The 13524-nt window shown below is 47.2% G+C and overlaps 1 protein-coding gene across 1 annotated transcript; it reads right to left on the minus strand.

Moving 5' to 3' along the window:
- Positions 1-1163: 1163 nt before the first annotated feature.
- Positions 1164-11460, minus strand: plppr3a (phospholipid phosphatase related 3a). Its single transcript, XM_063016836.1, has 8 exons — positions 11267-11460; positions 7594-7697; positions 6654-6839; positions 6338-6464; positions 5609-5804; positions 5017-5074; positions 3900-4073; positions 1164-2342 (listed from the first exon to the last, which is right to left on the minus strand). Exons 1-8 carry the CDS (start codon positions 11364-11366, stop codon positions 1164-1166), a joined length of 2124 nt encoding a protein of 707 aa, XP_062872906.1. The 5' UTR covers positions 11367-11460.
- Positions 11461-13524: the final 2064 nt, after the last annotated feature.

The following is a 13524-nucleotide window of genomic DNA, read 5'->3' on the forward strand; positions in this document are numbered from 1 at the left end:
CTGGCTAGAGGATGAAGACAAGTCTTTATCCTTTGATGACGTCTGGTCTCATCTCCAGACTCTCCCTACGACTAACCAGCGATTCAAGACAAGCGCCTCTGATTCCCCGAAATACACAAACTATTTACACAGAACATCTTCTGAAGAAACGTCTTCTGAACATCTTCAGGACTCATCAAGCTTCCACTCTTAAGATGTTCACTTCTAACATCGACAAAACCGAAAGTCTTCTTCTCTACAACTCATTAAATATTCAGACTGAACCTGACATCTAGCAAGAAGACGTGAACGTTGGATCTACAGACTTTGCTTTTTAAATTGCTGGTCTACATCCATATCATCCTCGAGAGGCTCTGAAGGTAAAAAAAAAGAGTAAAACCAAGTAAGAACCGTGCTGTCCCATGTTCAATCAAACCCCAACTTTTCCAAAAAGTAGAAAGTCTTGCTTTTCTTGGTTGGCTAAGCCACTTGACCCCTTATTAGAACATCTACACAGTTCCATCCCACTTCCATCCTTGCTTTCTTATTAAACCAAGCCAAGAACCATGCTCTCCTTCTTCTCGGCTCTAAAACAAGAAACAAACTCTGAAAGTCCAAGCCTTCGTCTAAAATCTGCTGGTCTGCTTTCATCTGCCCATTTATGAGATCCATGAGAGTGAAGAGATGATGCGTCCAGAGTGAAGAACACAATGGTTGATCTACAAAACCTCCATCTTTAAACTGATGGTCATCTTTTTTTTTCTCAAGGTTCTAAGATACAAAACAATCACATCAAACTTCACTCACCACACCCCAATATCCCCATAATGCTTAAAAAAGAGCTTTCAAGCTTCTCCATCATGTATTCACACATAAAACTTCTAGAATTGCTAGAAAAGGACACGAGCTTTCATCTCTCTGCTCTTTTGAAGGTTCCATTGGTGTCAGGTAGAAAAACAGAATCCTTTCCCATGCTAACCAAAAATGCATAGTGTTTTTAACATCAATAACATCCTGTCATATAAGAGTCTTGTCCATTCCTGTAACCATCTGAAGAACTCGTCTTCAGATTGCTGGTGGACCTCCAGATCCTGCTTTATACAAAAGTTAAGCTGCTGACCCCTCTGACTGACATCCAGAGGTACATCCAGCCCTAAAGACCGTTAAAGGCTTCCATCCTTATACTACGGGTCTATCTGCATGTTCTTGAAGAAGTGGTCGGGTTCTGGATGGGGCTGACCAAGATCCCATGCCTTGGCCGGGATTGAAGGTTTCCGGTGGACTTGCGGGACCAGATCCGGGTGTGGCGGCGGTGGCATTTGTAAACCGAATGAGTCGGTTTTGACAGGTCTGTAGTCCTTCCTGGGCAGGGTTCGACTGCTCTCCTGGACCTCCGTGCTTCCGTTCGAGCTGCGTCTCCAGTCCCAGGTGCTGGAGCTGACGGACGATAGACGGACGACCGGATGATGGAGCGCGTGGGCATCGACCGTGACGATGCTGCTTCTGTCTCTGTCGGACGGCGGGCGGAAATACGGCGACTCTGTGCTGGATGCCGCACTCGACGTGGTGCAGGACGAAGCCGTCTCAGAAGACTTGGGATTGGTTAGGAGTTGTGGTTGGTTGGGCAGACATGGTGGCTCTGGGGTTTCCTCTGGTACTGGACCCGCGTTTTCTCTCATTGAAAGCCATTTAGCTCTTGTTATGGCACTTTTTGGTGATACAGGTGGAGGTTTGGATGCTTCCTCTGGAATGTGAACCATCTGTGGAGCAGCAGGTTTTGGTGGAATCAGGACTCTGGAGGCCGCAGCCGCCTGGACATTGGGATAAAGGGAAGACACCAGGTCCAGGTCTTCTTTAGAGCCTTCGTTTGATTCTTTTACCGTGTCGATGGAGCCACCGTGCTGGCCGTCGTCCCTCAAGCTCAAGCTTCGCATCTCCACGGATTTGTGCTTCCACTCGGAGACCAGCTGCTTGGACGAGGGTACGTGGAAGGTCATGTGACGCTGCGCATGTTCTTCAATTCCGTTAGCATTGGCGCTCGATCTAGGAAGAGTGTTGCTAAACGTCAGCATGGTCTCTTTACCCATCGGATTTCTGGGTGCCAGAAGCTCGACGTCGGCGCTGGCTCGCTTCAGACTCCCCATCGAAGCTTTCTCACGCCGGACTTTACGGTTGAGGCCGGCGACGTCCGCCGGGACAGCTAGTTCATCGTTGCTCTCGGACGCATGTGTTTTCTGGTAGACCGAGTCATGGCCACGCTGGGTTAAAGCCAGAAGAGGGTCTTTCTGTGGTGGAGGAGGCTTCTTCAATATCCGGGGGGTTAAATACTCAGAAGGTTTGAAGTTCCTGACCGCATACAGAGCCTGGAAAGAAAGAAGGATGTCAGCGCACACTCACATCCAACTACTCATACACACAAAGAATTAAAGCATTACAGCTAAATGGGCTGGTTGCTGTGACTTCTCTGTGTCCATAGAAATAGGGCTAGACCACATGAAATAGTGCCAAGGAAGCACTAGTTTGCCATGTTAAGAATACAATCCATGAACCATCAAACGACAGGTCTGCTTTTGATTAGAAGCTACTAGAAAAGGTGTCACTGTCCCCAGTCAAGCAAGCTTTATATTTCTTTAGGCCACGGCAAGATGGCCTATGAACCCGGTATATACAGAGCTCTCCCAGCTGCAGGAGCAGCGACTGCCTGATCAGTCTTCTGCAACTCCAAGCCTTCATGCCTTCTGCTGGCCAAAATGGCAGTACAGGTGGGCATGACTCTGTAACCCGCGGCCTGTTACAGCTGGCACAGGGAGCTTGTCTAAAGTATTAAATGCAAGGGTGCCAATAATTGTAGCGCATGTGACTTTGTTAATGTAAGAATTTTAATGATTTATTGATGCCGGGTGGTTTTCTCTGAATAAAATGACTTTAATTACGGACTGGTTTGGATTTTTAGCAGCCTGAGATGAAGCTAATTCTCCAAACGCTGAAGTTCTTATAATCTTTCTTACTCAGCTGTGCCAGGGATGCCAATTTTTGTAGAGAGGACTGACAGGCATGAGTTTCCAGTGGGACAGGCCTGTTTCTAGTGGTGCGCACGCTGTAACTAGTTGTTTGTAGCCGTTAGCTAAATAACTTTTTTTCGCAAACGTATAACTTAAAAATTTATCCTGTGCTTATAGTTAATATAGAGTGTCTAGATTTATACTGTTTTATTTTGTTTATCTCAAAATGGCGCTTGTGTTTCCTGACATAAATCCCTGCTTGTTCTCGAAGTCTGTTACTAGGAAACTTGTGCTACTGCCGTCCGAACGAAGCGTGTTTGTGTTTGTTTGTTTTGTACTTGAGCGCATAAACACCTTATTCGTCCAGAATTAAAACGTTTTCTGTCCGAATGAAGCTTGTTTTGTTTGTTTTTGTTTTCCAGCTTATCAACGCCTGTTTCGTCCGGAATCAAAGCCGTTTTTCTGTGACTACCAGCAGAAGCGCCGGTGAATCCAACTTAAACAGCAACTCCAAAGCTTCATTCAAAGCTAAGTACATTTCTCTGTTACCATGGCTCCTGCAGGTGCTTTATATCCTCGTGTTAAATGCAGCATGTTCAGTTATTCTCTCTGTCGTTAGTGATAATTGTACGTGTGATAAGTGTAAGATTAGTTGTTAGTCTGATGGAGAAGATTTCAGTATTAGAGGGGAGCATTTGGACTTTAGAACAGACTAGTAGTAGTGAGTGCTTAGATGCAGCTTTAACAGTCCCGAATGCCAGTAGCTCAGGTGTAGAACCCCAGACTCCGGCATTAGAGCCCTCACACCTTTTGGCTACCCACCAACTATTCCATCAAAACAGCTCTGACCCGACCAGACACGGACCCCAGAGATAACCGCCTCACCCCAGCTGTAGGTTACGGTTTAAGTAACGTTACCAGATAAACGGCGATTCCGGCTCCGATGACGAAGCCCACGTAGACGTCGATGGGGTGGCTGCGGTACTGCGTGATCTGGGTGAGACTCGCCAGGGCGGCCGCGATGGCGAAGATGAAGACCAAGACGGGCTTCAGGAGCTTCGTACTGTCCGAGATGGTCGAGTTAAAATACATCTGCATAAAAATAAGAAGAACGTGATGAACGCCATCTTGATTACACAATCTTGATACACTATATGACTCCCACAGACTCGACCAATCATGTCTGTTGGGCGCCCAACCAGGCCGGCAGCACCTCTGAGACTCTCAGTAGACGTGGACTAGCACTTCAGGAGCTCTGAGCCACCTGAACCCCGTACAGAGACACGGTTTAGTCTTTATGAACTCGCCCAGCCTGTGATGAACCTTTAAACAACTTTTCTTACATTATATTTCTGCATTCTCTCCTTTTCTGTCCAATTTAGTCATATCCAATTCCTCAGGTGTATCTCCTCTACTGCTGCAGACCCAGACCCTGACCAAGGAGAGTCGTACCTAACACACACCCCCTCCAACACGTGTGTGTAATTTCCTGCCACTTCTTTTCCCCTGCAAGAGGCGGGTTCATACTGTACTGAGAGTCACGCACTGCTCTCCGTTATTCACCGTCTCTGTGCAGCGCCTCCACCAGCCAGCAGAGGGCGCTAATGCAGCAGTAATGATAATTCCCTTCAACTCCTCCCACTTGGAGAACATTAGCCGATCACATCTGCATGTAGGAGCTTGTATAAATCTTCCTCACCAGAAGACTCCACAAGTGTCCACATACTTTTGGCAGCACTGTAGGACACTTTACTAAACAAATCCGAGTGAAACCGCTGTGCGCTCGTTGCTTTGCTTATCTGTGTTTCTTTACAACGCACAGCAGCTAGCGTCTTCATTAGCGCTCAGCTCTCCACACGGAGCTCAGCGACGCTGCGCTAATTCAAGCTGACAATCATGAATCCCTCTGCCCTGAGGCGGCGGGGGAGGGGGGGCTGACGCGCGCTCGTCACTAATAAGCTAGCATGCCGATGCTAACACTGAGCTTACTGAGGTTTTAATCCGGATCGTGACGATGTTAAAGAGCGATGCTTACAGATATGTAGACCGCCGCAAAGCCCGAGAGTGTTGCATGCTGGGACGGGAAGGTCTTCCTGATAAGAGAAAGAAAAGGAAAAGATGTGTTAGCGTAGCATAGCACAGCATAGCATAGCATAGCGCAATCACAGGCAGGTCTGAGTGATGATTAATGCTAAGCTAATTATCCATAAATGTCACACTGATGGTAAACAAACCTGAACACGTTACCAAACAAAAACACAAAAATAAACAAAAACAATCAAAACACAAAAATAAACAAAAACAAACAAAACACAAAAATAAACAAAAACTAGAAACAAACAAAAGCAAACAAAAATAAACGAAACAACAAAAAACACCAAAACAAACAAAAACAAATAAAAATAAACAAACAAAAGCAAAAATCAAACAAAATCAAACAAAAAACAAACAAAAGCAAACACTATTAAATGTATAAAAGCAGCGGTAGGTTTGTGCTTAAGGCACTGGACTGGTGATCAGAGGGTCGCAGGTTCAAGCCCCAGATGCTGTAGATGTAAATGCTGTAGTATGTTGGTGCAGGAGGTAGGGATGGACTCCCGGACCGAGCAGGTGCAGGGCGTGGTCACCTGGCGGACTGGATGGCGTAGTGGTCGCGTCCCGAGCAGATATCCTGGGTGATGTAGGGCTCTGTATGGCAGGAGACCCCGGGCAGGGTGTAGTTGGGTTTACACACGGTGAGAAAGAAGGGCGTGTGGTAACCCGTACACAGCTGGATCACATCTGTAACCAGCGCCGTGGAGCACAGCCCGAACACGTGGACCCCTAGAGAGAGAGAGGGAAGTGCAGCTTTCAAAAAAGATGGGACAGCGGGAACAATCAAAATAAAATCACTCAGCATTGAGGAGCAAAATCTTTCATCTGCGTTAAATTAAAGTCAGACTGGCACCGGCACTCTCTTACTGCAGAGCCACACTGTGGAAACACGTGCAGAAGGTGGATTGGATTTTTGGTGCTGAAATGAGCATGTACGCCCCCAGAAAAGACGCCGTCTGGATGGAAGTGCATGAGTTGAGCCCAGAGGAGCTGGTGGTACTCCAGGACCAAGACCAGGATCCTCTGTTGTTCCTCTGAAGTTCTTACGGAGTTCCTCTGGTGGTCCTCTAGTGTTCCTCTGGAGTTTCTCTGATGTTCCTCTGGAGTTTTTCTGGTCTTTTCTGGAGGTCCTATGGAGTTCTTCTGACGCTACTATGGAGTTTCTCTGGTGTTCCCCTGGTGTTCCTGTGGAGTTCTTCTGAAGTTTATCTGGTGTTCCTCTGGTGTTCTGTACATGAGGACGAGTAAACAAGATGAATTACCTACGAATCTGACCGTCCTGCGCAGGAAGGAGTTGAAGTTCCAGCCACTGGCGTTGATGGTTCCTTCAGCTCCACGAAACTTCACCCTCGACTGAGTGCAGTAGATCAAAGCTTCAGCTACCATGATCTAACACACACACACACACACACACACACAGATCAACAGTCACTAACCGCTGTAATAAATCACTGATATAAAGGAAATGAGACGTTTGTTCCTGCTGCTTTCAGGTCGTCCTGCGGCTCTGTTTGATTGTCCATGTGTGTTGTGACGTGTGTGTTATGTTGTGTATAACTGTTTATCGGTGTTTATTACCGATGCAGCGGGGCCGGCGAAGGCCAGGCTGAGCAGCATCAGCAGGGGGATGAGTTCGTCTCCCGTCTCCACGTACGGCTTACTCAGGGACTGGTCAAAACAACGGAAACCCGACTTCACCGGCTGCAGAACGTCGGTCAGCTCCAGGAAGTACAGCGAGATCATGGAGGAAGCCACGATGGGTAACTGAGAGAGACAGAGACAGACAGAGAGAGAGAGTTTCCAAAAGTAAAATCAGAGTTGTTGTTTTAGTGGGTTGCTAGGTTGTTGCTAGGTGATTATTATCTCATTTAAGGTGGTTGCCAGAGTGTTCGTGGCGGTTGCTATATTATCACAAGTGGTTGCTAGGTGGTTGCTATGGTATTCCAACTTTTCTAGTTGGTGCACAATTATTAATTGGTAGGAAAAACTAGAGAGATATAAACAAACAAGCTGCTCATACAGTCTATTTTATTTTATTCAGAAGTATTTGGACGCCTGACTGTGAGCTTGTTGGATGTCCCATTAAAAAAACAAAGCGACCTCTATGTGACCTTTCCAGCTAGAACAACATTCCAGTACAGAAACGATAAATGTTTTTAACTGTCCTGATTCCTTTTTCTTACCTGAGAGCTTCACCCATCACCGTTAACTGCTGGAGCAGCTTGTTTGTTTACTACCCCTGACATAATTAGCATTAATTCTTCTTTCTGTACAGGCACCCTGAGCAACCAGGGTTCTTACACAGCATTGATAACACCGTCCTTCAGTCCGGTCTCTCCCACCCAGCAGACTGGAGGCCAATTATGCCTGCAGAGCAGAGATTCGAACCCGTGGTGTGCTCGCATCTGCACCTCTTTATAAATAATAAAATCTATATTTAATTCAACTTCTGGCTTTTGAAAACAAGACGGCATCATGATCCTGATCAGCGTGCAGTATCTGAAACATGAGGACATACCTCAACAAAGTAGAAGCAGGGCAGCAGGGTCACGCTGTCTTTAGGAGCTTTTTTGGCTTTGTTGTCTTTTGGAGACATGGTCTTGGTGCTGGATCGAGAATAAGCTGCAGATATACAAAATAAACACAGAAAATAATCATTATTTAACTGATTTGTGATCAACGTAAACGTTTAAATTTCTCCATTGCTGAACCACTGCGGATGAATAACAGAAGTGCAGCCCAACACCTTCAAGAGAACTCGATCAAACGGTAAGTCTATTTCTGAACCATCCACTCTCACAGTTTGAGGTGTTTTGTGAGGGTTGTGAGTGAAGCCCTCCTGGTACAGAACTGAGTTGTAGACACACACTGTGCATGGCCGAATCCTGAGGTGACGTTTTTCTGGCCTCCGTCCGTCCCTGGATCGGTCTCAGGATCACACTGAGGATTCTACATTGATCCAGATGAATTGTGGGAAATGTTTGTTCGATAGTAAGCAGTGTGAGTGGTGCACACTTCAGCTCACTCAGACTGTCGGACTCCAACATGGCAGCCAGACAAAAGTCTCTTTTCAGCAGCGGCGACTGTTTATCCACCGTCTCCACCGACGACGCAGAGGAAGCTGCTTTTTAATCACGCCGTGTCCTGAAGGACGCTCACCAGCTGAAGAACGCTGGACCACAGCGGCGCCTTCTATTGTCCAAACTTCAACTGGTGCAGATCATTAAAGATCGTCCAAACACTCGTGTACAAGCGGGTCAAAGTTCTGCTCGGAATATTTCACTTTATTTATAAACATTATGATTTTTGGGGTGTGTGTGTGTTGGGGGGGGGGGGGGGGGGTAAACAATGAAGAACTCCAATTATTTTTTGCTAGTTGTAACCTTCAGTTCAATGTAGTTCTGTGTTTGTATGATTTGTTTAAATCCTATTTATTTAAAGTTTCCTCCAGGCCACCTGAGGAGGACGGGGGTCCCTGCTGAGTCTGGTTCCTCTCAAGGTTCTTCCTGTAATTTTAAGGGAGTTTTTCCTGCCACTGTCGCCCTCGGCTTGCACAGCAGGTTTTTTTTGTCTGTTGGTCCTGGATTCTGTAAAGTTGCTTTGAGACAATGTCTACTGTAAAAAGCGCTTTATAAATAAAGTTGACTTGACTATTGTACCTTTAACTGCTCTGTGTGAGTGGACACCTGACCATAAGATTGTTGGACATCCTACTTCAGAACCCTGGGTGTGGCCGCTCAGGTGACACAGCAGTAAACACACATGCTGGAACCAGAGCTGGGATCTCGAATACATCATATCGAATCTCAGCTCTGCTGAGTGGCCACATAAACAACCATTAGCCTGTTGTTCAGATATGGGCGGGACTAAGCCGGATGAGGTCTCTCTCATGACTGGTGCAATTACGACCTCTGCTGGCTGATTGATGGCGCCTGCACAGAGATGAGAATAGAGTGCTCTCAGGGTATATATATATATATATATATATATATAAACCCTGGGTGTTAATATAGAGTCTCATCCACCTGGAGGAGGAGGGTAACGATGGTGGAAGGTAGAAGATCAAATACTGTAGAATAAGCTGGTGAAGTGAAGAACAGAAACAGACATGACGGTGGATTGACGAGGATTACCAAGCTACAATGAATGAAACCTCTGGTCTGACCAGCAGCCACGTATGAACATGAAGCCTGGACGCTGAAGTAAGAAGAAGAAAGACTTTCAGGCTAAAAATCTGATGGAGGAAGATGATCACCACTGAGCGAGCATATGAGACGTCCAGAACAGAACAGAAGCTCCTGAACCACATTAGGTCCGTAACCTCGAACACTGAGGTTGTTCTCGTGCACTATGGGTGGGTGATTGATCCACAAAAACATCAAGGGGTCTGAATACTTTCTAAAATCCTCTGTATGGTCACGTTAAGACTATGTGCTGGATTTAGATGTTTGCTAATCAGACAAATTAAAGCGACTATATTAGTGTTATTATCAGATCAGTATCAGAACCAGTGTTTATGCTATAAACAACGTTGATCCTCCTCCACGTCCATTTCAGGTTTTGTTTGGTGCATTTTTGGTGCTGAATTTGGTTCCTCCAGCGCCAAACACCATCGAACATCACTGAACACAATCAAACAACATCGAACACCATCAAACACAATCAAACACAATCAAACACAAACACCATCAAACACCATCAAACACCATCGAACACCATCAAATACAATCAAACACCATCCAACACCATCAGACACCATCAAACACAATCAAACACCATCAGACACCATCGAACACCATCAAACACCATCAAACACCATCGAACACCATCGAACACCATCAAACACCATCGAACACCATCAAACACCATCAAACACCATCGAACACCATCGAACACCATCAAACACCATCGAACACCATCAAACACAATCAAACACAATCAAACACAATCAAACACCATCGAACACCATCGAACACCATCGAACACCCCAGGAAAACATTAAACCTGATTACTCTTCTCTGTCTGAGCAGATCAATCAAACCACAATTTTTGCCTTTTTGTCCATCCTCCTCACTCTACTCTACTTTTTCTCCCAGTTTAGTCATACCCAGTTCCTCTTCCTCCGCTGGAGACCCTGATGGTACGAGGAGGGTATAGTCTCCTGACACGCCCTCCCTCTGACTGACCCCTTCTTATCCCCCCGTACTTTGGTGGATCGGTGCGTGAGGTCGGTCTCACTCACGGAGAGTCACGCGCTGATCTCCACGTTCCTCCACTTCTGTACAGGCGCCTCGGCCTACTAACCAGGGTCCTTACACGGCCTCAAAGACCCCGCCCACTTTTTAATCTGGTCTTTTCCCACCCAGCAGTGGCTGATTCTGTCTGCTGCAGGCACAAGAGGGCGCCCAGCTGACCGGTAGCAGAGCCGAGATTTGATGTGGAGTGGAATATCCTGCAGGCCAGCTACCATACAGCGCACATCATCCACGTGTGCGTGTGGTCGCGTCTCAAACAAAAGCAGGTGAAATATTTATAAACAGCAATGAAAATAAACCGTAAGGAAACAGAAACTTTGTCGTATATTGACGGAGGCGCCGGTGCGAATCTGAAACCACCGGGTTAAAGATGTGCGGTGTGTCATAGCCGATCCGTGAGAAACCATTTAGGGTTTGGCACCCGTCCACAGGACTGTAGCATCACAGAGACAGGACGCCCCCACACCGTCCCCACAACGTCCTCACAACATCCCCACAACACCCCCACAACGCTGCATACTGCGGTCATACTCACGTTCCACGTTTAGACAGGGGATTTTCTTAGCAAACTAAGATGCTAGTCTGGCTACAGCTAATAGAACAGTCTGCTAATTTGGGATCCCCTACACACACACACACTCACAACACACACACACACATACACACTGCATTGTTCCTCGTGAGCGATAGCCAGAATCCACACAGTAACCCGAGGACTTCTGTGTCCACGTCTTTTGTCCCAGTGAGGACGGTGTGTGTCTGGAATGCTCACACACACACACACACACACACACAGTGAGGCACATTCTCACACATACACACACACACACACACACATTGTGATACATTTATGGGGACTGAATTATATTCAGGGACAGTGGGGACCCCCAGGTTTACATGCATTTAATCACACACACACACACACACAGGTCTCACCTCTCTCTCTGGGATGGTGTGGATGGAGAGCCTCTCGTCCACCCCGTCTCCGTCTCTTGGCCCGTTTATTGCGCTCCAGCTTGGATGCGTCCGTCCTCATCCATTCATCAGACCTTGGTACGCTCGCCTCGGCCGTGACTCCGTCCCCCCGGAGCCTCCGCCTCCTGTCCCGCGGGTCTGAGGGACCAACGGACAAACACGCCGGTGGGCCGACGGAGCAGAAACGGACAGGAAGGGGCGACGGCGGCTCCCTCAGAACAAGCAGAGAACGCTGGAGTAAATGCAGGAGATGAGAAACGTGGAGACGGGAGCAGCATGGACACAAAGACTCGAGGAGGAGGGCGAGAAAGGGAGGGCGCTGACTAAATTAGGAAGGAGGAGGGGACTAGCACACACACACACACACACACACACACACACACACACACCTCCCTGTGGACCCCAGTGTGTGTGTCTCCTTCTTTCCATTCATCCCTCATTAAGACCAAACAAAACAAAGGAGACGAAGGATGGGGGAATGGTGTGTGTGTGTGTGTGTGTGTGGTGTGTGTGTGTGTGTGTGTGTGTATATGTGCACCTTGCACATGATTACTGGTTTGGTAAAAAATGGTGTACTCATGTGTATGTGGCTGAAATTTCCTCAATAGGTACCTCCCCATTTTTGAACCTACCAAACTACCATACGTACCTCCCCACTTGCCAAATTGGACCTAGGACACAATACTAACACACTTCACCTACTGAGGTACCTTCCCATCTTTGGTCCAGCCAAATTGGACCTAAAGACGCTATCTGGACACACCTTCTCACCTTTGGATCTGCCAAAAAGGGACCCAATGCAAATACACTTTTCTCAACAAGGTAACTTCCCATGTCTAGACCTGTCCAATCTTCTTACCTTTAGACCTGCCAGTCTGGACCTTGGTACTCAATCCTAATACACTTCACCCACTGAGGTACCTCACACCATTGGTCTGGCCAAGTTGGGCCTTGGGACACAATTCTAATGCATCCTTCCCCCATAGGTACCTCCCCATTTTTGGACCTGTCCAGTTGGGCTTTGGGAACCTTGGGACACCATCTGGGTACTTTCCCCCATAGGTACTGCCCCACTTGCCAAATTGGACCTAGGACACAATACTAATACACTTCCCCTAATTAGGTACCTCCACACATTTGGACCTGTCCAATTGGACCTAGGGACACAATGTGGATGCACTTCCCATTTTTGGACCTACCAAACTGGGCCTTAGGACACAATCCTAACACACTTCACCTACTGAGGTACCCTCCCCATCTTTGGTCCAGCCAAATTGGACCTAAATACGCTATCTGGATACACCTTCTCACCTTTGGATCTGCCAAATTGGACCTTGGGACACAATCCAAATACACTTTTCTCAACAAGGTGCCTTCCCACGTCTAGACCTGCCCAATCTTCTTACCTTTAGACCTGCCAGTCTGGACCTTGGGACTCAATATTACCCACTTCACCCACTGAGGTACCTCCCACCACTGGTCTGACCAAGTTGGGCCTTGGGACACAATCCTAATACACCTTTCCCCCATAGGTACCTCCCCACATTTGGTCCTGTCAAATTAGAACTTAAGAAACAATCTTCTTACCTTTAGACCTGCCAGTCTGGACCTTGGGACTCAATGTAATACACTTCACTTACTGAGGTACCTTCCACCAATGGTCTGGCCAAATTGGGCCTTGGGACAAAATCTGGATGCACTTCCTTCCATAGGTATTTCCCACTTTTGAACTTGCCAAATTGGGCCATGGGACACACTCCTAATACACCCTTCCCCCATAGGTACCTCCCCACCTTTGGACCTGTCCAATTGGACCTAGGGACACACTCTGGATACACTTCCCTCACACGTACCTCCCCACTTTTAGACCTGCCAAATTAGAACTTGGGACACAACTTTCTTACCTTTGGACCTGACAAACTGAACCCTTCACCCTACACAGATCAACCAGCCCACATGGACTTTAGTAGACGATCCTAGTGCACTACCCACGCTGTGGTTCATTTGGGTCCATAACTGACTGGTTTGACCTTGGGGTCCATCCTGATGCACTTTACCGAGTTCTAGGTGTTCAATCCTTATGGACCACCCATGCTATGGTTTCTTCTGTCCACCCAAAACTGGGACCTTGGGGCACAATCTTGAAACACTTCACCCACTTAGGTACCTCTGCACCTTTGGACCTGCCAAAGAGGACGCTTCGCAAATCACTCTGCCCA

Source organism: Trichomycterus rosablanca, chromosome 20 (genome assembly GCF_030014385.1).
Source record: "Trichomycterus rosablanca isolate fTriRos1 chromosome 20, fTriRos1.hap1, whole genome shotgun sequence".
Classification (NCBI taxonomy): Eukaryota; Metazoa; Chordata; class Actinopteri; order Siluriformes; family Trichomycteridae; genus Trichomycterus; species Trichomycterus rosablanca.